The following is a 27,716-nucleotide window of genomic DNA, read 5'->3' as shown; positions in this document are numbered from 1 at the left end:
CAAGATTTATTTATGGACTATTGATATTGACTAGGCTGTAGGAACCGCTATATCCCTTAAACGATGTGTGAGAACCTTACTGAAATATTGTTGGTAGTGGAATGTTATGTATTTACTCATGGTCTCCGACAATTGCACAACAAATGTGTACGAGTTGTTGACGCCATTGTGGTTCACGTTTAATATCTAAAAGTTAAATGAAAACTGTGATGCCAGACTTATTTCTGAAATTATAGATTGTTAATTGACAATTCATACTCTATTCCATAGATAGTTACATACAGGTGTCAAAGCTATGATGGTATAAGACTAAAGGAAAAGTCTAATAGTTCCCAATATTTGTATTTGAAGTTCGTTAGGGTCTCACACAACCGATTCACAACTTTTGAGTTGCATCTTCTGGTGTATGTGCATAGAGAAATTTTTATAAAATAATACCTTGATAACAGAGCAATGGGGAATATCTGAAATGTTCATCAACGTTGCATTCGCATGCACCCGAGATATTCACCTTTAAAATCAGACTCTTCTTTTGAAAATAATAGCTTTGTAGTTCTTTGGAGAAGTTGGTAGTGACTTCAAGTTTCTTCTTTCATTCATGTATACGAAAGGGGACAGATATCGATACCGCTACGATGTATCGAATCTTATCCTTAGCGATCTCCCCTGGACCAAAAACCCCATATAGTGCGAGGTTCCCCCTCGGGTAGGGAGAGGCCTGAGTGTTTCTGGCCTGTGCACGAAAGGCGACCGTTTCTCCGAGTAGGCGGCTGGTGGGGTGAACGCGTTCGAGTCGGGACGTAGAGTAGGTGGTGTAAATATCAGAAACAGAATTTATTCCATGGTTGCTGTCCAGTACCGGTTAGAGAAAATTTTTCGCGACTAGAGACATATCATTTCGGGTCTCCTCCTCTGTATATTCATATGAATTACTTATAATTTGCCACCACCCTCCGCTTTCAGTCTCTTCCTCATACTTTAGCTACCATTCCTTCCGCTCTAAATCCACTTCAGTGGAAATCACATGTTGTCCCTACTAACATGTTACACTTGGCGTGCAAATTTCGCTAGGGGTGAAACTTCCTGGCAGATTAAAACTGTGTGCCCGGCCGAGACTCGAATTCGGGACCTTTGCCTTTCGCGGGCAGAAGTAAAGCTATGAGGACTGGGCGTGAGTCGTGCTTCGATAGCTCAGATGGTAGAGCACTTGCCCGCGAAAGGCGAAGGTCCCGAGTTCGAGTCTCGGTTGGGCACACAGTTTTAATATGCCAAGAAATTTCATATCAGCGCACACTCCGCTGCAGAGTGAAAATCTCATTCGCTACAGGTGTCTCTGGAGCCCCATTCAGCTTATCGCCCTAAGCGGCCACTTCTGCCGCTCCATCCTTATACCAACCCAGTGCAATGTGGAAAGGAAGACTGTTATCACGGTGACCGAACAGCATCAAAAAGTACAAGGACTACTCACCTGAAAATATGAATAATGTGTGTGGTCATGTATTCTGAGCAGAGTTTAAATCGACATGGAGACTTTTTCTTGAAGGCAACACATAATTAACACATTGTTAATCTCAAGTGAGACTGCTAGTCATACATTCACTCATCAAATAATAGAAGCTTTAAGTAACAAGATATCACCAGTTGGTATATAAATCATGTTAATCTCTTAGAAAAACTCAAGTTTTCTGGAAATTGTGAGATTACGCACTGCTAGTTTGAATCATACCTAAGAAACTAATGCTAAAGATTGTGCGAGTAATCCAGATAATGTCAGGATAGAAAATTTTAGTACCTGGGGAGAAATTATAAGGGTACACCAACAAGGTTCAATTTTGGGTCCATTCCGACTCCTCATTGCGTCATTGATGTTCCACTTAACATTCAACAAGCAGAATTGTTTCTGCAGGCAGTACTAGTGTTAAAATAAATCCCATTAGCGATAAAGCTACAAAAGAGATTGTTAGCGGACATTCTCAAAAAAATTATTAAGTGATTCTCTAAAAATATATTCTCCCTAAATTAAAAATCACTATATTCCATTCTGTGGAACACATAGTCAAACCAACATCTGACGTAGGAGAACAACAGTAATCAATAAATAGGGTAGAATCCTGAAAATTTTTGGGTTCCTATACTGATGAGGCCTTGAACTGGAAGAAGCATATACTCAGCTTCTCACACAGTTGAGTTCATCTACTTCTGCTCTTAGTAAAATTTGTACTCGTGGAAACAAACAAATTAACATCTTGACATGTTTTACGTATTCCCGCTCATTGATTTCTTATGGAATAGCATCCTGGGGTAAGTAATCTCTTCAAAACCAAATTATAAACAGTACAAAAGCGAGCGGTAGAAATAGTATACGGTATTCCCCTGCATTAATCATGTACGTACTTCTTCAAGGATTAAGGTGATTTAGCTGCACTATCACAACACATTTTTGCTAATGAAATTTTTCATAAATTATCCATTAAAATTCGAGGAGAACAGAGATGTGCGCACCTGAAGCACTAATGGAAAAAACGGCATTTATTACCCATTATTAAAGCTGACAGAGGCTCGGAAAGCACTTCAATATGAAAAGGGAAAACTCTTTGATCTTTTACAAAATAATGTATGACTGACAGGTAACAATCAAGTTTTAAATTTAAGTTAAAATCATTTCTCGTGAATAACTACTTCTGCTTGATTTCTGCTTAAAAATTGGTAACATGTAAAAGAAAAATTCTTAAGTACTGTTGCATGAGTAGGACTAAAATAAAAATGGGTTTGTTGATTTTAACACTATTTACAGGCATCCATTAAACTGACTCGTTCCACATCATTTCGATAAAAAAATCTTTCAAATGATCTATGGAACGTGTAACTAATTAACTAACCAGATTTTTCAATTTAAAAATCACTTTTCAACATACTACGTTCAGTGAGTCAGTTATACTGAAGAGTGATAGCAACAGACTGAGGAGACATGTATCACATAGATAGACGTCCATGGTAGTTATTCAGTGATATGTGTATCTCGGTGGTGAATTGTCAGGTAGTGCTGTCTAGAAATAGTCCAATGTCGAATGAATAAGACTGAAAACAACAGGTCAAAATTTTCTAATGACCTAATGAACAGTTCATTAAATAGTCAAACAACGGGGCAACGTCCATAGAAGATATGGCGTTGTGAAATAGCAAGACTACTTTTGAAACGCTCTGTATTATGAATTGGCATACTTCATGCCAGCGGGACAGTCGGCTCTTCACTCTCGGAACAGCGGGAAGCCTTTATTCGCTCCTGATACGAATGCGGATCCTCCACCAGCACTCTCGGCGGTAATGAGTCAAAGTTCTTTGCCAGCGCCCCTGCCGGATGCCCGTCTAATGAGGCGCCTCGAATGAAGGCGCTAACTGGCGCCGTGTTCCAGAAATTAGGCCCATTTGAGATTTGCATGCGCCGCATGAGATTACCATATAATAAACATCGGGGCGGCACGCTACACCCATCTCGGGCAACTTGCGCCCGCAATCGAGAGCTCAAGAGCCGCCCGCTCGCCCTCTCGCCCTCTGGCTCGTTGGCGATGTTGGTGTTATCTTTACGGCGGACCCACTCGGGGCACGCCGCGTCTGCCGCTAATTCCTCGTCGACGATAGCGCCGATGCTCACACCAGTCGTGTCTCGCCCGTGGCGGTGTCGTCATCACGGGCGTCGTTGTCACGCTCCAAGAAAGCTGGCGCTTCGAAACAGAAACATTTCGCACAGCTGAATCTCTACACCCCCAGCCCCGCGGAAACGAAAAACTTTAATTCATTTACTCCCATAAATTGTATACACAGTCAAATTGAAAATTACATTAATGTACTCCATAACGCCTCAAGAGGACGACTCATAAAAAGCGGTTTAATTATTAATTCATAAATGCTACTGTACATATAACTTGGTGGTCGATATTAGCGGTAATACAACATAATGGCACAGGAAAATCTGCTGTAAATCCAAAGACATATAGATTAGAAAGGGCGTACATAGGAACAAAAAGTGCATATCTAGACAATAAAAGGCAGACAGTTCAAAAGGCAGTAGGAAAACAGAAAAACAAATCATAACAATTACAGAAAAAAATGATTTACTCAAAATAAAGGTCTTCAAAAATTGGGCAAGTCATTAACGTATTGGCCCACTTCTGGCCCTAGTGCAAGCAGTTATTCGGCTTGGAAGTTATGGTTACAGTTGTTGGACGTTAACTTACGGACATCGTGCCAAATTCTGTCCATTTGGATTGTTAGATGGCCGGAAACCTGAGCAGGATGGAGGGCCTTGCCCATAATGCTCCACACGTTGTCGACTAGGGAAAGATCCGGTGATCACGCTGGATACGATTTGGCGCAAGGACCAAGACTATTAACGTAAACTCTGGGCATGTACGTGTGAGCATTATCTCGCTGAAATATAAGCCTGGGATGGCTTGCCATTAAGGGAAAAAAACGAGGAGTAGAAGACCTACCGCTGTGCTGTAAGAATGCCGCTTGTGACAACCAAAGGGTCTTGCTATGAAAGGAAATGGCACCCTAGGCCATCACTCCTGATTGATGTGCATCGTGGTGGGCAACAATCAGCTTGGTATCTTGGTGCCCCACAGCTGTTTCCAGATGTGTCTTCTGGCTGGAATGCCATTGGATGGAGTAGTACTGTCTTCAGGTATGAGTCCCGCTTCGAAGTGAGTCCCGATTACCAGCGAAGACGTGTCTGCAGACGCCACAGACAATGGTTGGATACCAACCTGACCGTACCCTGCCATACGACAAAAGGGGGTGCCATTTCGTTCCACAACAGGACCTCTTTGGTTGTTATCCGCGATACCCATAAAGCGCAGCGGTACGTCGACGACATTCTAGGCTCCATTTTGTGCTCTTCATGGCAAGTCATCCTGAGCTTACCTTTGAGCAAGATAATCTTCACCCGGATACAGCGAAAGTTTCTACTGGTTGTCTTCGTGCTTACCGAACCCTAAGTTGACCAGCATGCTTCATGGATCTCTCCCCAGTTGAGAAGGTTGGGAGCATTATGGGTAGGGCCCCCAACCACCACGGAATTGTGACTATCTAAGGCTCCAGTTATACAGAATTTGGCACGATATTCCTCAGGAGAACATCCAACAACTCTATCAATCAATGACAAAACAAACAACTGATTACAAAATGGCAGCAGGTGAAGCAACGCGTTTTTGACTTGCTCAACTTGTTAAGTTTTTCTATTGATTAAATCATCCATTTATTCTGAATCTGTAATTATTTGTTTCTCTCTACTTCTACATCGAATTTTCGTACCATTCGGATAGCTCCTTCGTGGCATGCGCTCTTGTGATTAGTTGAAATGCTGTGAAAGTTTGAAATTGCAGTCTGTCACTGTTCTACCATGTATTGAAATAAATATTTTTTCACTAATTTATTTCTTCGTATGGCTCACTTTCGGGACACAAGTTCCTGTACTTGTCAACTCAAACGCACGAGTGTACACTGATCAAGGTGTAACTGTTTCCATGTAAATGACTGTGCTAGGTGGAGGTGTACTGTAGTTCACGGATATAATGAGAAACTCTGGAGGGTCTGAAATACGGTGGTAACTCATAGCTAACGAATTTCAAATACCACAATGCACGTATCCCAAATTAGCGTCCCTACCACAAGCAAGTGTGTCACTTGATACGTACTCATGACTCGCAACGCAGATATCCGAAATTAATCTACGTGTCCTGCAGAGAACATGGCGAGGAAACTACACCAAGACATTTTCACTACTCATCGACCAGGTAACAGTTGATTAATATTGTATGTAGCACCAAAGTTCCAACTATCAACTTCCTAAATATACACCAGTGGTCAACTGAGCGTTAACGACTATGGTTCAAATCCCTTATTTCCAGCTGATAATTACTGCTTTCTTTTACCCTTTCAAATGTATTGTGTGTCGAAATCTGCTAGCGAACCCTTACAGGAATTGGACAAATACGAGGAAATACCTGAGAAATGCATGCAGCTGCTAGCAACATGGCGTGTCATGCTATTGTATTTAACTACGAACGGCGCCTATGCTAAGTCCTTAGTATGTTGCAAACGACGGTACTGTTCAGAACTGTGCAGTTGTGAGCGCATTACGTCGGTGCTAAGTGAATTCGTACCTGGGCAAAATTGAGCTTCTCACGCACTTGACGCTAGGGGTCTTTTTTAGCGACCTCGCTGCCGCTTGGAGGAGGATATTTCGCCGAACTATCATGTTCTGCTGACTGTATGCTACCTACGCCAGTAAACTGACCGAGTGATTTTCAGTTAGAAAATCCTAACAATAAGCGTCTCTAAGCAGAGAAATATATTTTAGAAGAGTCAGGAGGTTTATTTTGCTTGACACCTCCCCACTAACGTGGAGCAGATGATTGGAGTATAGACAACACACACTGTATACCGGCCACTAGTCAGGGGCACAACCAATAATAAGGCATCTAACGTCAGCGTCTCTAGCAAAAGTTTTTCCCCAAGGCTTGATTTGTCACCCGTTATAGTTTCAGTTACAGACTGTGAAACACCCTTTATATTGTTGCACTCATCTTGAAGGACAGAGTATGCTGCCTGACAGTGAGAACCCAACTAGTTCAGATTGTTCTCAGGTTAATGATTATTTTATAGTGTAATTTAGTTTTTTCTCATAATTTATTTTCGTTAAATCTCGTATATTTTGTTATGTCTGCCCTTTCCATAGTACTAGTTCGGCTGGCAGCGTGTATCCGTCTTCATGTGTCGATGACCAACTTGACGTGTGAAGCATACTTATTTATTTTTCAGACACTGCAGCAAAGGGTATGCTATGTAGTTTGAGATCTGGGAAGTTCTAAGAACTTGTTTTCTTTTCTTTGTTTCTATTTCTTTTTTACTTTTCCTCCTTCCATATACCATGTGAGCTGATAGTATAGCAGAGGGAGTCACTACTAGAAATGAATATCACTAGATTACCAATGGTGGTATTCGTCTTGAAACAAGGATAATCCCCTGAAAACATTGATGGGAACCAATGTATTGGTACCATTTTTAATTTGCTTTTCGACAAAATTAAAAAATTCAGCGTGGGTGTGAAATCTTCTAAAGGTACTCGGGAGCGAGAACTGGACTTTCATGTATGAGAGACAGACAGGCTAACGAAGTATTTGATTTTCTTCTAATATCCTGTTTTACAAATACGTTCGTGGCAACATTCTTTGTTGGAATAGAATTTTACGTATGTATCATTCGTTAAATATTTAAATACAAATTACTGTATTATAATAATAACAATAAATGTAGTGAAATGTCGTCTCATTGTAAATAATTACGTCTTTAGATATGGCGTAAATGAAGCATACGAGAGCGGAAGTCTCAACATATTCTTCTTCAGTGGTGATGAAATGAGATATTTTTTTAATGATGTCTTGCTGCAGCAACAAGCAAAGCAGAATCTCTCGTTTGCCATTTTAAAAGTGTCTATTTTCTTTGCAGGTGACAGGCATCGTGGGTCGCGCCGATGTGCTGGCGTGTGTTTTCTTATTATTGTCGCTGCTCGCCTATCACGGGTGAGTATTGATGGGAAATCTTCTTTAACTGCCATTTGTTATATAAATAATTTTTCTGCTTGTTTTGCGTCACTAAATATCTCAATAATATGAAGATATTATTTCCTCTGAAATTCCTATTTAAACACTTCCTTAGCAACAGATAATTCTCTTACAAACTTTGATTTTATAGCATATTTTCGATGTACTATCGGTTGGAACAATGACTAATAAACTCAAGAAATAATATGTGTTTTAGTCTTCAAACGCACTTTTTTTGCGTAATAGGTCAGTCAATAGAGACCAATAAAGTTAAAATTATAGTCAACAGTTCGCGTCGTCGGAAATTTTTTAATAGCGGTACGAAGGAGAGCCACGAACAATATAGAATAAATCCTCCCTGGTGAGGTTAAGTGTAGGAGTGGAGTTTTGTTTGGAGGTCGCTTCTGTACGTTTTCCTTGAATTGTTCGAAAAGCGCTGCCTGTAGTGAAAACGTATACTAGTACAAAATGTAACTACTTCCTATTTCGTATAAAAATACCCTGTTCATTTTTTCTGTAGAGCATGCAGTTTGCAATAACCGAGAGTGAAAATAGGAAAATCTAGTGAGTGGTTTTTGAATGTCAAATTTAACATTACAGGATGCTTGAAACAACGTCAATGGGGGCAGCTGAATCGACCTGTATTGTTGATCATACTCGTCTCAATGTTTAGGGTGTTGGAATTTGACGAAGCGCTTAAACTGACTGCGACAAACTTTATCACAGTACTTGGGACATTCACCCACGGAGATACGTGCTTGTCACAGAAAACTTCTGAATATCATACACTGGAATAGACTGTTGTTTTGAACTTTCATATGAAAATAAACAGCAGGAAACATGACGGTAGTTTGCTTCGAAATATTCTGTACTTCAGCCGATAACCCGATTCCGTGAACGTAAGGAAATGTCATCACTGTAACTTAAACTGGCATGTTGAGATCTGGACAGCAGAGCTCATCATCAACTGGAGAGGCCATACACTCATTTCCAACAAACTTTATTCTTTGCCTTCCCTCCGTTAGTGAACGAAATTGATTCTATTCTGTTTTGTAAAATATATACTTAACTGCGGGCTACGTACATGGAAGCGGATGTAAAAGACCAGCAAACTCAAATCAGGATAATCATTCACTGTTTACAAACTGCGTAACGGTTAGTAACTGCTTGCCGGAGCAGTACGCTGATCTGCAGTTCCTAACTTTCCAAGGCAATTCTTACATGGACACAACGGACTTAGCACGTTTCATTAACCGACCCAACAGCTTTTATTTCAGGAATACTTCGCTGGTAAATTTACGAATAGTTCAGCAGGTTAACGTACCGAATACGAAAGGCAACTGAGAGGATAGAAGTGATGGTTTCAAAACGTAAACCTCACTATGGTCTTAGAGAAGTAAGTCTTCTCCTCTATGAAGAAGGTCAAATCTTAGTATCTCCGAGTTTGGATTGATTCCTCAACTGTTGTTCAATTCATTAAAAATTTAAAAAAATGAATGAAAAATCACTCCAGTTGCTTAAAGAAACTTTCGGCCTCTTTCGGCCTTTATATTAGTTCATTTTCACGTATATTTGAAAGTTATGCTGTACAGGATCACGTCAAAAGATTTGACATTGTTTCTTTACATCATAACTTTCGGATACGCATCTTGACGGCCTAATACACTATCCAGCAAATTAATGTGAACACCTGTGAAAAATCTGATTAACCATGTTTCACAGTAGGACGGTTGCAAGACGTGCAGGAGAGTTCTGGGAGATACCGACCTGGATATACAGGCAAGCCGACTCCAGTGCGGTGGTCAACTGCACTGGGTTTCTCGGTTGAGGATCCATAATGCGAACAGCCCGATGGAGGTGCTCCCACAGATTCTCGATCAGGTTTAAATCTGCAGAGTCTGGTGACCAGGTGACTACGGTGAATACATCCTGGTCCTCATTGAACCACACACGTGCACTGCGAACGCGGCGACACACTGCATTGTCCAGCTGACAGGAGCCATCGTGCCGCGGAGAAACAAACTGGACGTAGGGATGGACATGGTTCCCAAGGATAGACACACACACTAGTATTAATCCACTGCGCCTTGCAGAATAACCAAATCTCCCACGGAATGCCCTGAGACATCGACACATACGAAGATTCTTGCCGGGTATTTGCTTCTCCGATGAAGAAGAAAGCATGATTGATCTGTAACGGCCACATGTAGCCACTTAGTCTTCAATTACGGTACTGGCGAGCAAATTACAGAGTTTGTTGCCAATGATCAGCAGTCAGCATGTTGCATGAACAAGCTGTGTGCTACGGAGACCAATAAGCAGCAGCGTTCGTCGGACGGCAGTTGAAGAGTCACTATAGTCTGGTCAACCGTTGCACGTCTATTCGCCAGTACACATCACTGAAGCAGTCATTTACCCCTGTCATCTATAACTCGTCGTGGACCTCATTTGCCTCAGCGGCGGTTTTGGATATCAACCTTTCTTCATTCACGTTATACTTTAAACATGGTGGCACGCGAACAATTTACAGAATTAGTCGCTTCGGAAACGCCTCCAACCTTGATCCAAAAGACTCTTTTAGACGTCAGCTAACTCACTCCGTTTCCACATTCCAACAAAGACTGCACTGTTTTCCGAGTCCATCCAACATGCCTTTTATACCCTCCAGTGCTTATGCTGTTCTGTAGTTTGTTATTGCACGCTGATGTCGAAAATAGGGGGAGGTCACCTTAATGTGAATAGACCGTGTACAAAGGCGGAAACAAGTCCTTTGGACTCTGTAAATTATAATAAAGCAGCTAGAACGGCTATACATTAGGTTTCAGAAAGTAAAGAACGCTACTTTGGGACACATTTTCGGTGGAACGGGATGGGGGGAGGGGAGAGGGGGGGGCGATAGCCTTAAGCCCTCCAAGCACAATACCTTTCCGCTTCTGCAAGAGAAAAGCGCAAGTATTATGATCTGAAAACACCAGAACATACTCGAGCGCTTATAATAGTCGTTAGACAAGCAAGGTGAAAGTATTTAAGAGAAATACTAAGATCATTTTGTTTCTCAGCGGTAAAAGGATTCGAAACATATTGTATAAATTCTTCAGAATAAGTTTGCAGCAAAAATTATTTCCAACTTTTATTAGTTTCTATGGCTTTAATACTAGAGTAGTACATTGGCAAATAATGCACATCGACGCTGTAAAGGACAACTTTCATCTCACTCTGTTGTCGGCAGAGATATGTTTTGGACTGGTCTAGACTAGATACTGAGAGTCTTGAAGAGTCATTCTAATCCAATAGAACTGAATCGTCGTCTACGCTCAAGGAGATTGGTCGGAAAACGATCCAAGACTGTTGGACTATGCTTGATTGAACAAAACACGTTATAAGCAGGAGTCCGTAGAGAACATTCAAGTCAGAGCTGCCTTCTTAAGAAGTACGTTTGACCATTAAGGAGTGTAGGGAATCTTTTTACGGCATCCCTCGGGAAGTCGGAGCCCTAGGAACAAAATCTGGCTAGGTTGTCACTAACTATTTCTGCTAATTGATGTTGTGGTCTTTAGTCCAGAGACTAGTTTGATGTAGCGCTCCATCCTACTCTACCCTGTGCAACCCGCTTAGTCTCCTAGTAACTACAGCAACCTACATCCTTCTGAATCTGCTCAGTGTATTCACCTCTTGGCCTCCCTCTACGATATTAATTCTCCACGCTCCCTTGTAGTACAAATTTGTAATTCATTGACGCCTCAGAATGTGTCTAACAACCAACACCTTTTTTAGTCAAGTTGTGCTACAAATTCCTCTTCTCCTCATTAGCTACGTGATCTACACATCTAATCTTCAGCATTATTCTGTAGCACCATATTTCGAAAGCTTCTATTGTCGTCTTGTCTAAACTATTTATTGTCCATGTTTCACTTCCATACATGGTTACACTCCATACAAATACCTTCAAAAAGACTTCCTTACACTTAAATCTATACTCTGTGTCAACATATTTCTCTTCCTCAGAAACGCTTTTCTTGACATAGTCAGTCTATATTTTATAGACTCTCTACTTCGACCATGATCAGTTATTTTGCTTCCCAAATACCAAAACTAACCTCTACTTCAAGTGTCTCATTTCCTGATCGAATTCACTCAGTATCACCTGATTTGATTCGACTACATTCCGTCATCCTCGTTTTTCTTTTGTTGATGTTCATCTTGTATCCTCCTTTCAAGACACTGTCCATTCCGTTGAAGTGCTCTTCAAGATCCTTTGCTGTTTCTGATAGAATTTCTACGTCATCGGCAAACCTCAAAGCTTTTACTTCTTTTCCATGGATTTTAATTCCCTCCCAAAGATTTTCTTTTGTTTCCTTTACTGTTTGTTCATAATACAGATTTAACCACATTGGCGGTAAGTTACAAGCGATTCTCACTCCCTTCTCAATCACTGTTTTCCTTTCGTGCCTCTCGATTCTGGTAACTGCCATCTGGTTTCTGTACAAATTGTAAATACCCCTTCGTTCCCTGTATTTATCCACTGCCACCTTTAGATTTGAAAGAGAGTATTCCAGTCAACGTCGTCAAACGCTTTCTCTAAGTCTCCATACGCTAGAAACGTAGGTTTGCCTTTCCTTAACCTATGTTCTAAGATAATTCGTAGGGTCAGTATTGCCTCGCGTGTTCCAACATTTCTACGGAATCCTAACTCATCTTGCCCTAGGTCGGCTTCTACCAGTATTTCCATTCGTGTATCAGGAATTCGTGTTATTATATTGCAACTGTAATACACTCCTGGAAATTGAAATAAGAACACCGTGAATTCATTGTCCCAGGAAGGGGAAACTTTATTGACACATTCCTGGGGTCAGATACATCACATGATCACACTGACAGAACCACAGGCACATAGACACAGGCAACAGAGCATGCACAATGTCGGCACTAGTACAGTGTATATCCACCTTTCGCAGCAATGCAGGCTGCTATTCTCCCATGGAGACGATCGTAGAGATGCTGGATGTAGTCCTGTGGAACGGCTTGCCATGCCATTTCCACCTGGCGCCTCAGTTGGACCAGCGTTCGTGCTGGACGTGCAGACCGCGTGAGACCACGCTTCATCCAGTCCCAAACATGCTCAATGGGGGACAGATCCGGAGATCTTGCTGGCCAGGGTAGTTGACTTACACCTTCTAGAGCACGTTGGGTGGCACGGGATACATGCGGACGTGCATTGTCCTGTTGGAACAGCAAGTTCCCTTCCCGGTCTAGGAACGGTAGAACGATGGGTTCGATGACGGTTTGGATGTACCGTGCACTATTCAGTGTCCCCTCGACGATCACCAGAGGTGTACGGCCAGTGTAGGAGATCGCTCCCCACACCATGATGCCGGGTGTTGGTCCTGTGTGCCTCGATCGTATGCAGTCCTGATTGTGGCGCTCACCTGCACGGCGCCAAACACGCATACGACCATCATTGGCACCAAGGCAGAAGCGACTCTCATCGCTGAAGACGACACGTCTCCATTCATCCCTCCATTCACGCCTGTCGCGACACCACTGGAGGCGGGCTGCACGATGTTGGGGCGTGAGCGGAAGACGGCCTAACGGTGTGCGGGACCGTAGCCCAGCTTCATGGAGACGGTTGCGAATGGTCCTCGCCGATACCCCAGGAGCAACAGTGTCCCTAATTTGCTGGGAAGTGGCGGTGCGGTCCCCTACGGCACTGCGTAGGATCCTACGGTCTTGGCGTGCATCCGTGCGTCGCTGCGGTCCGGTCCCAGGCCGACGGGCACGTGCACGTTCCGCCGACCACTGGCGACAACATCGATGTACTGTGGAGACCTCACGCCCCACGTGTTGAGCAATTCGGCGGTACGTCCACCCGGCCTCCCGCATGTCCACTATACGCCCTCGCTCAAAGTCCGTCAGCTGCACATACGGTTCACGTCCACGCTGTCGCGGCATGCTACCAGTGTTAAAGAATGCGATGGAGCTCCGTATGCCACGGCAAACTGGCTGTCAGTGACGGCGGCGGTGCACAAATGCTGCGCAGCTAGCGCCATTCGACGGCCAACACCGCGGTTCCTGGTGTGTCCGCTGTGCCGTGCGTGTGATGATTGCTTGTACAGCCCTCTCGCAGTGTCCGGAGCAAGTATGGTGGGTCTGACACACCGGTGTCAATGTGTTCTTTTTTCCATTTCCAGGAGTGTATATTACACTTGAATTTCAGTAATTTTCACAACTGTCAACACTTGCTTTCTTTGGGACTAGACTTATGATATTTTTCTTGAAGTCTGTCTCATAAATCTTGCTCACCAAGGCTATCAGTAGTTTTAATATAATGTTGTCTACTCCCGGAGCCTTGTTTCGAATAAGGTGTTTCAGTGATTTGTCTAATTCTTCACACACCATCACATCTCCCACTTCATTTTCATCTACGTCCTCTTACATTTCCATAATATTGCCCTCATCAACATCGCCCTTGTATAGACACTCTATATACTCCTTCTGTCCTTCTGCTTAGTTTTTACTTAGGACTGGTTTTCTTTCTGAGCTCTTGCTATTCATATAGGAGGTTATCTTTTCTGAAAAGCTCTCTTTAATTTTCCTGTAGGCAGTATCTATGTTGTCCCTTGTGATACGTGCTTCTACATCCTTATAATTTCCCTCTAGCCATTCTTGCTTAGCCCTTCTTCGCACTTCTTGTCGATCTCATTTCTGAGACGTTGGTATTCCTTTTCGCCTGCTTCATGTAGTACATTTTTATACTTTCCTCTTTCGTCATTAAAATTCAATATCTCTTGTGTTACCGAAGGATTTCTACTAGCCCTCGTCCTTTGATCTACTTGAACCACTGCTACCTTCACCATTTCATCTCTCAAAAGTGCCCCATCTTCTACTATTGTATTTATTTCACCTGTTCTTGTTAATCGTTCCCTAACTCTCTCTCTCTCTGAAACTCTCTACAACCTCTGGTTCTTTCAGTTTATCCAGGTCCCATCTCCTTAAATTCGTAAATTTTTCAGTTCCTTCAGTTTTAATATACAGTTCATAGCTAATAAATTGTGAGCAGAGTCCACATCTGCCTCAGGAAATGATCTGACAATTAAAAACCTGGTTCCTAAATCTCTGTCTTACCACTATACAATCTATCTGAAACCTCTCAGTGTCTGCAGGCCTCTTCCACAGGTACAACCTTCTTTCATAATTCTTAAGCCAACTGTTAGCTATTATTAAGTTATGAACTGTGCAAAATTCCACAACGCCGCTTCCTCTTTCGTTCCATACCCCCAGTCGGTTTTCACTAACTACTTTTCCTTCTCGTCCTTTTCGTACTATCAAATTCCAATACCCCATGACTGTCAAATTTTCGTCTCCCGTAACTCTTTGAATAATTTCTTTTCTCGCATCATAAATTTTTTTTTATCTCTTCAACATTAGTGGTACTAATTGTCATATAAATCTGAGCTACTGTGGTAGGCGTGGACTTTGCGCCATTCTTGACTACAGTAATGCGTACACTATGCTGTTCGTAGTAGTTTACCTGCGTTCCTGTTTATTATTCAGCATTAAACCTACTCCTGCATTACCCCTACTTGATTTTGTATTTTAACTCTGTATTCACTTGACCCGAAGTCTTGTTCCTCCTACCACCATACTTCAGTAATTCCCACTATATCTATCTTTAACTTACCCATTTCCCTTTTTAAATTTTCTAACCTACCTGTCCGATTAAGGGATCTGACATTCCATGCTCCGATCCGTAGAACGCCAGTTTTGTTTCTTCTTATAGCACGTCCTCCTGAGTAGTCCCCACCCGGAGATCTGAATGGGGGCTATTTTACCTCCGCAATATTTTACCCAAGAGGACGCCATCATCATTTAACTATACATTAAGGCTGGATACCTTATGGAAAAATTACGGCTGTAGTTTCTCCTTGCTTTCAGCCGTTCGCAGTGCCAACACAGCAAGGTCGTTTTGGTTGATGATACATAGCGATATCAGTCAAACATCCAGACTGTTGCCCCTGCAGCTACTGAAAAAGGCTGCTATCCTCTTCAGGAGCCACACGTTTGTCTTGCCACTCGCCAGATACTCCTCCGTGTGGATGCACCTACGGCACTCTTCTATGTATCGCTGAGGCACGTCCCCAGCAACGACAAGGTCCGTGGTTCATGGAAGGCGGGGGGTGATTAATTATTGATTGATATACGGATTAGTTAGTGATAAACTGATTGATAATAACGACACCCGACTTTCACCCTCCTACTTCTCCCATTTCTTTCCGCCTTCTCTACGGCATCCGACCACCATCAACAGCACTACGTCCGCTACTACTAATAGTACTAATTACTGTTATTGCTTTCTCGTGGACGTAATTTTTAACAGCTTCTATTGGAATACTTTGCTAGCGGTGTCCATGTCCGTAGTGACCCGTGGCGTAATTTGTTTGTGAATATGTCTAATCTACTCCGTGTGTTTCGGTGGAAAGCATCACTGGTGACGCAGGAGAACGACGTGTGGTGCCATTCATCCTCATGTGAATGGTGGAATATATCTGCTGAATGTAAATAAATATCACCACGCACTCCACGTGAAACATGAAAAAATTTTAATAAATATTTTTAACATAAATCTCACGCGTGAGCGTCATGCGTTGCACGTTGCGCTCCAGTGCCAAGCCTCACTCGTCCAGCCGAAAATTTTAAAAATTAAAAACTATGTATTTCAGTGAAATTAAACACCACCGTGCGTCACTAATTGGGGGGGTGGGGTGGGGGGGGGGGGGGGGAGGTTTGCGTCGCTACCGCATTGCTGTGTGAGCAATGACTACGACAGAAAGTAAATAGTAGAAAGAAGAGGCCAAGCATGAGGAGCAGTGGACCACATTACAGGTTGAGTGTGGATTGAGGCAGGCTTGTAGCCTACCCGGATGTTGTTCAACCTTACATTTAGCAAGCTGTAAAGGAAACCAAAGAAAAATTCGGAGTAGGAATTAAAGTTCTTGCAGAAATAATAAAATTTTGATGTTTACCAATGACACCGCAAATCTCTCACAGACTTGGAAGAGCACCTGAGGGGACTGGACAGTGTCTTGGAAGGAGCATACAAAATGAACATGAACGAAAGCAACACAAGGACAGCAGAATGTAGTCGAATTAGGCTAGGAAACGAGAATTTAAGTTTGTTATTTGAGCAGCAAAATAGCTGGAGTAGATATAATATGAAATGTTGACTGTCAATGGCAAGAAAAGCGCTTCTTAAGAAAAGATATATGTTAACATCGAATGTAGACATAAGTGTTAGAAAATCGCTTCTGAAGGGATTTGTCTGGAGTGTAGACTTGTATGGAAGTGTAACATGGACGACAATAGTTTAGGCAAGAAGAGAAAGAAGCTTTTGAAATGCGGTACAGTTAGGGGGTACTGGACTGTAAAGGGGAGACAAGTAATTTGTGGTAAAACTTGACTGAAATAACGATCAGTTCATAGGACACATTTTGAGACATCAGGAGATTACAAGTACAGTCTTGGAGGAAAAGTATTGGGAGTAAAAATGGTAGAGGGAGACCAAGAGGTGATTACAGTAAGCAGCTCCAGAAGGATGTACGCTATGAGATCAAGAGTATCCGAACACTCCCATAAAAATACGTTTTTCATATTAGGTGCATTGTGCTGCCATCTACAGCCAGGTACTCCATATCAGCGACCTCAGTACTCATTGGACATCGTGAGAAAGTACAATGGGACGCTCCGTGGAACTCACGGACATCGAACGTGGTCAAGTGATTGGATGTCACTTGCGCCATACGACTGTATGCGAGATTTCCACACTCCTAAACATCCCTACGTCCACTGTTTCCGATGTGATAGTCAATTGGAAGCCTGAAGGGACACGTACAGAACAAAAGCGTACAGTCCGGCCTCGTCTGTTGATTGACAGGGACTGCCTACAGTTGAAAAGGTTCGTAATTTATTATAGACCGTATTTATAGACCATCACACAGGAATTCCAAGCTGCGTCAGGATCCACTTGAAGTACTATGACAGTTAGGCAGGAGATGAGAAAACCTGGATTTCATAGCCGAGTGTCTGCTCATACGCCACACATCACGCCGGTAAATGCCAAACGACGCCTCGCTTGGTGTAAGAAGCGTAAACACTGGGCGATTGAACAGTGGAAAAACGTTGGGTGGAGTGACGAATCACGGCACAAAATGTGGCGATCCAATGGCAGGGTGTGCGTGTGGCGAATATCCAGTGAATGTCATCTGCTAACATGTGTACTGCCAGCAGTCAATTCGGAGGCGGTGGAGTTATGGTGTGTTCGTGTTTTTCATGGAGGGGGCTTGCAGTCCTTGTTGTTTTGTGTGGCACTATCACAGCATAGGCCTACATGTATGTTTGAAGCACCTTCTAGCTTCCCACTGTTGACGAGTAATCTGGGGATGGCTATTGCACTTTTCAACACAATCGAGCATCTGTTCATAATGTCCTGCCTGTTGTGGAGAGGTTACACAACAATAACACCCCTGTAATAGAATGGTCTGCACAGACTCCTGACGTGAATCCTATAGCACACTTTAAAATGTTTTGGAACACCGACTTCATGCCACGCCTCCACGCCTCAACGACCGACGTCGATACCATTCCCCAAGAAACCTTCCAGCACTTGATCGAACGTTTGCCTGCGGGAGTGGAAGCTGTCATCAAGGTTAAGGTTATGCCAACACCATATTGAATTCCAGTATTACCGATGGAGCGCACCATGAACTTGTAAGACATTTTCAACCAGGTTTCCGGATACTTTTGATCACATAGTGTAGGTTGCAGTAGTTATTGGGAAACGGAGACGCTTGAAGAGGATAGAGTAGCGTGGAGATCTGCACCAAACCATTCTTAGGACTGATGACCACAACGACAGATTAATAATCGGATAATGAATGAATAATCAGTCAGCCTTTATATTGGTCAATATCGACATACCTTTTGGCACCAGCATCTAACCAAGAGAGTGGTCTGAGGCGATGGACTGAGGGGTGTGCATTTAGCGTTATTGCTATCCAACTCGGGAGCGATTGGAAAATACAAGTACAGTGCGTCGATGTATTTAGAAAAACGGATTTTCTCCCGATGACCCAGTTATCAAAACCTGCGTCACATGAAAATATTTCAGTCACCCGAATCAAGAGCGCATAACCGTCAAGATGAAACCTTTCCCACTTCTCATTTTAGTACACCTTTCTCCATGAGTCGCGAGTCGAAAGGCGATTTTTCTGCACCCAAGCTAATTTCTACCCCTAGTTACGTGTTTCAGTAGAAGATATGATATCTGAACCATTTAGTAAAGGCTAGATTCTGAATAACGAGGCTGCATACCGATTGTTGGCACCCATAATAAACTGGAGCTCGGTTTGTTTCCCCTATGGCGCACCTATCTTCTAATACAGTACATGAAAACCTCCTCTCACAACCTGGCAAAAATTTAGGAATATCTTGTCATACGTAAATCCAAGGAGTGGATCCAAACATACCATCACTATGGGATGGTGCTGAAGCTGGAGTCATTTGAAAGAAAATACGGAAAAGACTACATCTGTACATATATTTTACCGTCTTACAGACTCACAGAGCACAGATATTGGGTGCCCTAGAGAAAGTCTTTTATAACTTTTTCGTTTGGTTTGTGATTTCGTACTGTGTTGGCTGGTTGGTTGCAACTTTACTGTCAGTGTACCTTGTGAATTCTAATTGAGAGAGAAATCAAATATATCTGAAAGCGAGTATACAACATGATTTGGATGTCTAATTCAACAATGAACCCTAACTACACACAACTGCAGTGCCAGTAACTAAAAAATATTACTTCATTCCTCTTCATACCCATATCCTTACATCTAGTGACATTCCAAACCACTAATCAAATCCTTCTGTTTCACAATATTCAAAGCACACGGTCTAGGGCCTCTCGTCACGTGGCTCCCCCCCCCCACCCCCCTCACCCCTCACCCCCTCACCCCGTCGGCGGTTCGAGTCCTCCCTCGGCCATGCGTGTGTGTGTTGTCCTTAGCGTAAGTTAGTTTATGTTAGATTAAGTAGTGCATATGTTTAGGGACCGATGACTTAAACAGTTTGGTCCCATAAGACCTTACCTCAAATTTCTTATTACAATATTCAAGGAAATATTTTACTTAAACACAGAAGCACTTACGTCTACATTACCATTGAGTTCTCCTCTCGGCGTCTTTCTGATTACTACCCAAACTATAGAACTCCCGGGCTCCTCGCTGCTTAGCAGCTATGACAGAAGAAACACATCTTACAACGACGCAGCTACTCTGACTAAAGAATGTGAGCGAATAATTAGCGATTCAAAATTGTCGCTTAGTCTTTGAGACATCCAAAGTATGTACAAACTCCAGAAATGCATATAACAGAGTCCCAATACAGCAGTTTCACTAGTTACTGCAAATCAATTACTGATTTGGCTTACAGTTTTTAAGTATCTGCTGCAGGTTGTCGTTTCATCAAAATAAATAAATAAATAAAACGTAATGCGAACGAAGCAGCAGTCCTTACGGTGTTGTGACAAAACTGTACTTTAAACAGCCTGCAAAATTATCCACTTCTACAGCTTATATCTACAGACAATCTGTTCCGTAACAATTAGTCCAACGTGAATACAAAGGAACGCAATCACTCCTGACGTACAGCTAAATTTGTTAGCGGTGGGTTAGACCAGCATGACGGAGATGCTTCGGGAACTCAAACGTGAATACCTGGAGGAAAGGAGACGTTCTTTTCGAGGAAGACTACTGACAAAATTTAAGGAACCGGCTTTCGAAGCTGAATGGTGAACGATTCTACTGCCACCCACGTATATTTCGTGTAAGGACCTCAACATAAGACCAGACAAATTAGGGCTCGTACCGAAACATATGGACATGTATATCTCCCTGGGTCTGTTTGTTAGTGGAACAGGAAAATTACAAGGTACCCCGATCAAACACCGTGTACGGTGGCTTGTGGATTATGTATGTGGATTTAGAAGCAGCATTACAAACAAATATCAGTGACGTCAGCCTCTTTCGGATCCTACAACATTTTCTCTGGTCAAATAGTATAACAGTCATCGAGAGAAAACGGGTCATATTAAACAGAGCTTGCTTTATTGAAGCACGAAGTTTAACGAACAGTAGTGGCAGATGAGAGCATCTACCAAGCTTCTTGAAAAGCGTTCAGCACTGTGCGAGTACTAACCAACACAAAATGTTACGGAGTATCTTCGCTAACATATCACTGTCTCGACTGACATTTGAGTAGTAGAAATTGTGAGGCGTCCCGTTTTTTTGAGGGGTACTCATTTTTTCAAATTTTGTGTTTATCGAAACTCAGCATATGCCGAAGTCAGTTCGTTGCATTAAGCAGCATTGCAGAATAATTCGACAATGAACCTGAAGCTGGTTCCTACAAAAGCAGAGGTAGCAACAGTTGAATATCTTCACTTAAAACTTCCGTGCTGATAGGCTGTGATCGATGCCCGGACGTTTTAAGTGAAGTCGGTACTACTCGTGAAAGCCTACATTGTATGAACAACCACACCATACGACACGACGATGAATCACCAGAGTGTGAAGGGAAGCGTGAGCCTTGAAACGGATTTAACTGAAGTAAAAATGCAGTGCAACCACTAGTGTGTTCTGGTGCGAACTGACGACTACACTTTATTAAATATTAATAACAGAATTCTTCTTTTTGACATAACTGGTGCTAGCCTACAGGTCATCAGACCTTCATCACGATAATAACGCTATGCAGTAATCTAGTTAATTAAATAAACCAATCAGTATTGTTAACTTACCGAAAATTAACACGAGTAAGAAGTATTACCATGTGAGTAATAGATTTCGCTTGCAAGCCAAGCTCCCGAGACGGCAAGACGACCCATTATCAGCCTGTTCACATGAGAGAGTCAGCGATATACTGTAATCCGATACTGTTCGTATACACATTTGGAATTACTAAACATTAACCTTGTGGAAGAAATCGGTCTGCCATACAATGAGGTGACAAAGGTCATGGAGTACAGTTACGCACATATACAGATGGCGGTAATATCGCACACACAAGGTGTAAATGGGTAGTGTATTGGAATAGCTGTCATTTATAGTCAGGTGATAAGCGTGGAAAGGTTTCAGACATGACTTTCGGCGTGCGGAATGGTAGATGGAGTTAGACACGTTTGACATTCCATTTCGGATATCGGTGGGGAATTCAAAATTCCGCAAGCTACTGAGTCAAGAGTGTGGCGAAAATACCCCATTCCAGTCATTACATCTCACCATGGGCGAAGCAGTGACCGACGGCCTTCACTTAACGACTGGCAGCAGCGATGTTTGCCAGATGTGTCTGTGCTGACAGACAAGCATCACTGCGTGAAATAACCCCAGAAATCAATGTGGAACGTACGACAAACGTATCCATTATGCCAGTAGGGCAAAGCCTGCCATTAATGGGTTATGGCAGAAAACTACCGACGAGAGTGCCTTTGCTAACAGCACGACATCGCTTGCGGCCCGGCTCGTGGGCTCTTGACCGTATTGGTTGGACCGTAGACGGCCCGAAAACCGTGACTTGGTGAGATGAGTCCCGGTTTCGGTTGGTAATAGCTGATGATATGGTTCGACTGCTGCTCAGATGCCACGAAACCATGGACCCCAGTTGTCAAAAAGACACCCTGCAATTCGGTAGTGACTCCATAAATGTACAGCTCTCGTTTACACGGAGTAGACTGGTCCCATTGGATGTTCGGCTACTTGAAGAACATTTGTAGCCATTCATGAACGTTATGATGCGAAACAACGACGGCATTTTTATGGATGACAGTGCGCCGAGCCTTCGGGCCACAACTCTTCGCGAGGGCACAATTCTTCGCGTTTGGTTTGAAGAACTTTCTGGACAATTAGAGTGAATGGTTTCAAAAATGGTTCAAATGGCTCTGAGTAATGCGGGACGTAACTTCTGAGGTCATCAGTCCCATAGAACTTAGAACTACTTAAGCCTAACTAATCTAAGGACATCACATACATCCATTCCCGAGGCAGGATTCGAACCTGGGACCGTAGCGGTCTCGCGGTTCCAGACTGTAGCGCCTAGAACCGCTCGGCCAACCCGGCCAGTGTGAGTGGTTTGGCCAACCAGATAGCTCGACGTGAATCCCGTCGAACATCTAAGGAGCTGATGGAGAGGTCTATTTTTGCATAAAATCCAGCACCAGCAACACTTCCGCAGTTATGGAAATCTATAGAGCCAGCATTGCTCCCCATTTCTGCAGGGGCTTCCAACGAGTTCTTAAATCCATGTCCAACCGAGATGTAGCGCTACAGCGGGCAAAAGGAAGTCCGACAAAATATTAGGAGGTTTCCCTTGACTTTCTTCACCTCTGCGTATTAAAGTGTCAACAATTTACTGTGTTGGCGAGTAAACACATGGTTGTGGCATCCTGGAACTTATTTCATAGAAACTAGCTGCCCCTGCCGTTAATAAGAATCACAAACCGCCTGCTTGCACCTCCTGAAGAATTCGATGCACTTCTAGATCTGCTTTTCGGGGCATCATGTACGAGAACATCATACAGTACAGGTGTGAGGAAACAGTACATGCCGATTCACTTAGGTAATCCAAGGAAGAATCATCTAAACAAGCATAGTCTCTGCCGGGAAAGTTTGACCCGTAGGCTGTACGTCACCTATACCACTTTCTACGCAATGCCAACAGAACTGAGAAATCTTGTTGGAAGTTCAAATATGCGAGGGGAGATTGGTGTCTCCGTACACCACAAAGCGAATTTTTCACAGAAAAGAAAACCACATCGCTTGTGCCCTAATTAATCATGACGACATCTAATAGCAAAATGTAAGCTATCGAAATTGTCATAGATATTAAAATACTAGATGTTACATGCAGTGACAACGGAATATGACTAGCTTTGTTGTGAAGAACGATGGTGAGTAAGTAAGCTATTGTACGTGAAATAAAGCTATAAAGTCAGGTAGCCTCACGTGTCTGCCTGTTCAGGATTGCATAGCTGATGTGTATCTCCCCTTTCCATACCTCCCGCCACCAAAATGCGCAACCCACGACAACAGGGCACGATCACGGGCGTGCATCTATGACCCATAATTATTATACTTATACAACGTGTAAGTTATGGATAATTTTAATAACTTTTTAACGTAGTGTATGTTCATTGACGTAATAAAATATGTTTCAGTCCCTGTTTCACCGTCTAAGGGTCCGAGGATTCTTCAGTAGCCTACGTTCTTCCTTAGGGATCAGGCTACCACCAAACCACATTTCATGGAAATCAGTTTAGCAATTTAATCGTGGATACATAAAAGACGGAACTTTCACATTTAATAATATTCGTCCCAATGCATAGACTCAACTTGTTGACGATTGTTTAAGAGTTGTGTCGATCACAGTGAATCGTATTATGTACAGCTTTTCAATCAAAAAAAGCATTTTCACGAATATGATAAAGTCAAAGAGTTAACTGCTTCTTGAAAGAGCTATTATTTTTCCTAAGCTCGTTGTAATTCTGAAATCAGTAATCTGTACTACACACATTCTACAGTAGCCTCTGCGTTCCAGCTATATCCACACAAGATTTCATCAAAATTGATTCAGTGCTTTAGTTGTGGAAAGATAGCAGAGGAAAACATTGTAGCGATCAAGATTGCTGTCACATGCTTTTGTGTTGTGTGTTTGCTTTTGTAGCAGCTGTCAAAATATTTACGAGCCAGCCGCCAGAGGTGCTGTGCTTCATTATCGACAGTTTCCGTTCTTTCGTTGACTGTTGAGTGCATCCTTCTTTATTGTCAATACTGTAAATAATTACGCGTTATTCTTCTGTAGAGACAGTTCTATCCGTGGGCAAAGCTTAAGCCGTGTTCCCTAACAAGATATTTTCCTTCTGTGTTCTGTTAAAAATATCCTTGCTCGATGTGCGCGACTTATATTTCGTATACGAGCCTGACTGAATATTACGACACGCAAAACATAGCTTTTCAGAACATTTTTTCCGTTTACAAGGAAGAGATACAGGAACGGTTACACATGCCTAATATCCTGTAGGTCCCCAGCGAGCAGGCAGAAGTGCCGCAACACGAGGCGTCATGGACTCGACTAATGTCTGAAGTAGTGCTGGGGCGAATTGACACCATGAATCCTGCAGGGCAGTCCATAAATCCGTAAGAGTACGAGGGGCTGGAGATATCTTTTGAACAGCACTTTGCAAGGCAACCCAGATGAGGCTACATAATGTTCGTGTCTAGGAAGTTTGGTGGACAGAGGAAGTGTTTAAATACAGAACAGTGTACTTGTAAAAACTGTGTAGCAGTTCTGAACGATTGGTGTGTTGCATTGTACTGCTGGAATTTCCCGAATCCGTCGGAATGAACAATGGACATGAATGGATGCAGGTGATCAGACAGGGTGCTTAAAGCTGTCAGAGACGTATCTAGACGTATCAGGAGTCTCATATCACTCCAAATGGATACACCCCACACCATTACAGCCTCCACCAGCTTGAAGACTCCCCTGCTGACCTTCAGGCTCCATGGTTTCATGAGGTTCTCCCCATACCCGTACACGTCCAACCGCTCGACACAATTTGAAACGAGACTCGTCCGACAAGATAACATATTTCCAGTCATCAACATTCCAACGTCAGTGTTAACAGTGATATGCCTATATCAGTTTCTTTGGCTCTTTGGTGTATGAATTTCTGGCTATTATGCTGTGATAAAATGAATTTCTTATTTAATCCGACATTTCGTCCCCGATTACGGAGAACGTCTTCAAGGCGGTTGTAGCCTTTTCGAAGTCCTATGCATATTTCGGATCGTTGCCGACTGAAGTAAACTTCCATTGTCGCGTGTTCCCGCCCAGAGGCGTGAATTCATATGTTTTGAAGACTCGAACGCAATCGTCCGTTGTCGGGTGGTGTCATTCGCTGTTGCTATCAAGACATTGTGGGAGACTATTGCCACCTTCCTCAACACCGAAATCCAAAATCGTTTACCTCCACACCCCCATCCTTCCTTTTAAAATTAAGGGGGAAGGACATAATTGTTAGTAACCCGGGCCGCAAAAACCTATCTCAGTGACTACGTAAGGGCCGAAAGGAAAACAAAGCTCACATCTTTTTTGTCACACATATTCGATTTATTTAACAAATGTAATTACAAAACGTATTTTTAAGAAAGCAATATTTAAACAATTTATTTTGAAAGGTGACTCTCCACTGATTTCACAGTTGCTATATATATATATATATATATATATATATATATATATATATATATATATATATATATATATATAATGAGAAATAGTGGTCAGAGGGGCGGGGGGCGCCACTAGAATCAATAACGGACTGTGTATGGTCCGCCGGCCGCGTTCTTTGCATACCAGCTAAGCTTACCAAAAATAAAAAGTGAAATGAAAGTAATGTATATAGTAAAATGAAAGTAATGTATATAGTCACCCACATAGAAATCATTGCAAACGTCATTGAATACTGTTTAATTCCATACCTGGATATGATGATCGTCTGTATTCGGTTAGGATGTGGATCCACCAGGTTCCGCAAGTACGCGGCATCCAGGTTAAGCCACTCGCTGAGGATTTGATTACACTTATGCACCAAATTGCGAGGATGCTGATATGCACCAAATAGCGGAGATGCTGATGTCTGCTATTCACCCGCTTTCCCTACATGTCCTACAGATTTTTTGTGGGGTTCAAGTCAGACGATTTTACACGCCAGTCGAGAAGTGATAGTGTTGACGAGTGTTCAGAAACCGCTCACATATTCTTCCTGTGTGGTGAAGTTTTCGGCTGTCGTCTTTATGTGTCTTTGTGTGTCTTGCTAGGTGATCAACTCTAAATGTTAGCTTCGTTCAGTTCCTGTCGCAATGTTCTCTCGCTAACAGGTTGGGATGGGGTTTCATTCACTACCTACAGCAATTACTATCGGGTTTGGAACGGATTTTGATTCACGAGCAGTGAAAGACGACTCTGTTCCTTTCCACCAGTAGAACACGGCAAGTGCCACAATCTGAATTCCAGGAAACTTTCCTCACTTGTCTCGGCGTATCCGTTTTTTCTGAGGAAAAAACCACCAAAGTTTTCAATTTAATTCATATCCCAATCAGCACAGCTGCATAACACTAACTGGTGGCATCGTGGACAGCTTTGGATGATTGACTGATCTGTCCTTGTAACACTAACCAAAATGGCGTTGCTGTTCTGGTACTGCGAACGGCTGAAAGCAAGGGGAAACTACAGCCGTAATTTTTCCTGAGAGCATGCATCTTTACTGTATGATTAATGGTCCTCCATTCGGATCTCCGGGCGGGGACTACTCAAGAGGACGTCGTTATCAGGAGGAAAAAAAAAAAAAACTGGCATTCTACGGATCTGAGCGAGGAATGTCAGATCCCATAATCGCGTAGGTAGGTAAGAAATTTTTAAAAGGGAAAACGCTAAGTTAAAGTTCGATATAATGGGAATTGGTGAAGTTCGGTGGCAGGAGGAACAATACTTTTGGTCAGGTGAACACAGGATTATAAATACAAAATCAAATAGGTGTAATGCAGAAGTAAGTTTAATAATGAATAGGGAAATAGGAATGCAGGTAAGCTGCTACGAGCGACATGGTGAACTCATTATGAGGCCAAGATAGATACGAAGCCCACGCCTACCACAGTAGTATAAGTTTAGATGCTAACTATCTCTGCAGATGATGAAGAAATTGATGAAATGTATGATGAGATAAAACAAATTATTCAAGCAGTGAAGGGAGGCGAAAATTTAATAGTCATGGGTGAGTGGAATCCGGTAGTAGGAAAAGGGAAAGAAGGAAAAATAGTAGGTGAATATGGATTGGGGGCAAGAAATGAAAGAGGAAGCCACCTGGTAGAATTTTGTGCAAAGCATAACTTAATCATAGCTAACACTTGGTTCAAGAATCATAAAAGGAGGTTGTATACATGGAAGAACCCTGGAGACACTAAAACGTATTAGATAGATTATATACTGGTAAGACAGAGGTTTAAGAAT

At 42.6% G+C, this 27,716-nt stretch overlaps 1 protein-coding gene across 1 annotated transcript in view; it reads left to right on the top strand.

Moving 5' to 3' along the window:
* LOC126281673 (protein O-mannosyl-transferase TMTC1-like) overlaps positions 1-27,716 on the top strand; it is a 568,931-nt gene that overhangs the window by 289,107 nt on the left and 252,108 nt on the right. The window contains exon 3 of the mRNA XM_049980827.1: positions 7,510-7,583. Within this exon, the coding sequence (XP_049836784.1) occupies positions 7,510-7,583 (74 nt within the window). The remainder of the gene's footprint in view (positions 1-7,509; positions 7,584-27,716) is intronic.

The sequence above is a fragment of the Schistocerca gregaria genome, chromosome 7 (assembly GCF_023897955.1).
Source record: "Schistocerca gregaria isolate iqSchGreg1 chromosome 7, iqSchGreg1.2, whole genome shotgun sequence".
Taxonomy (NCBI): domain Eukaryota; kingdom Metazoa; phylum Arthropoda; class Insecta; order Orthoptera; family Acrididae; genus Schistocerca; species Schistocerca gregaria.
Note: the sequence above shows the minus strand (reverse complement) of the source record. Positions and strands in the feature narration are given on the sequence as shown.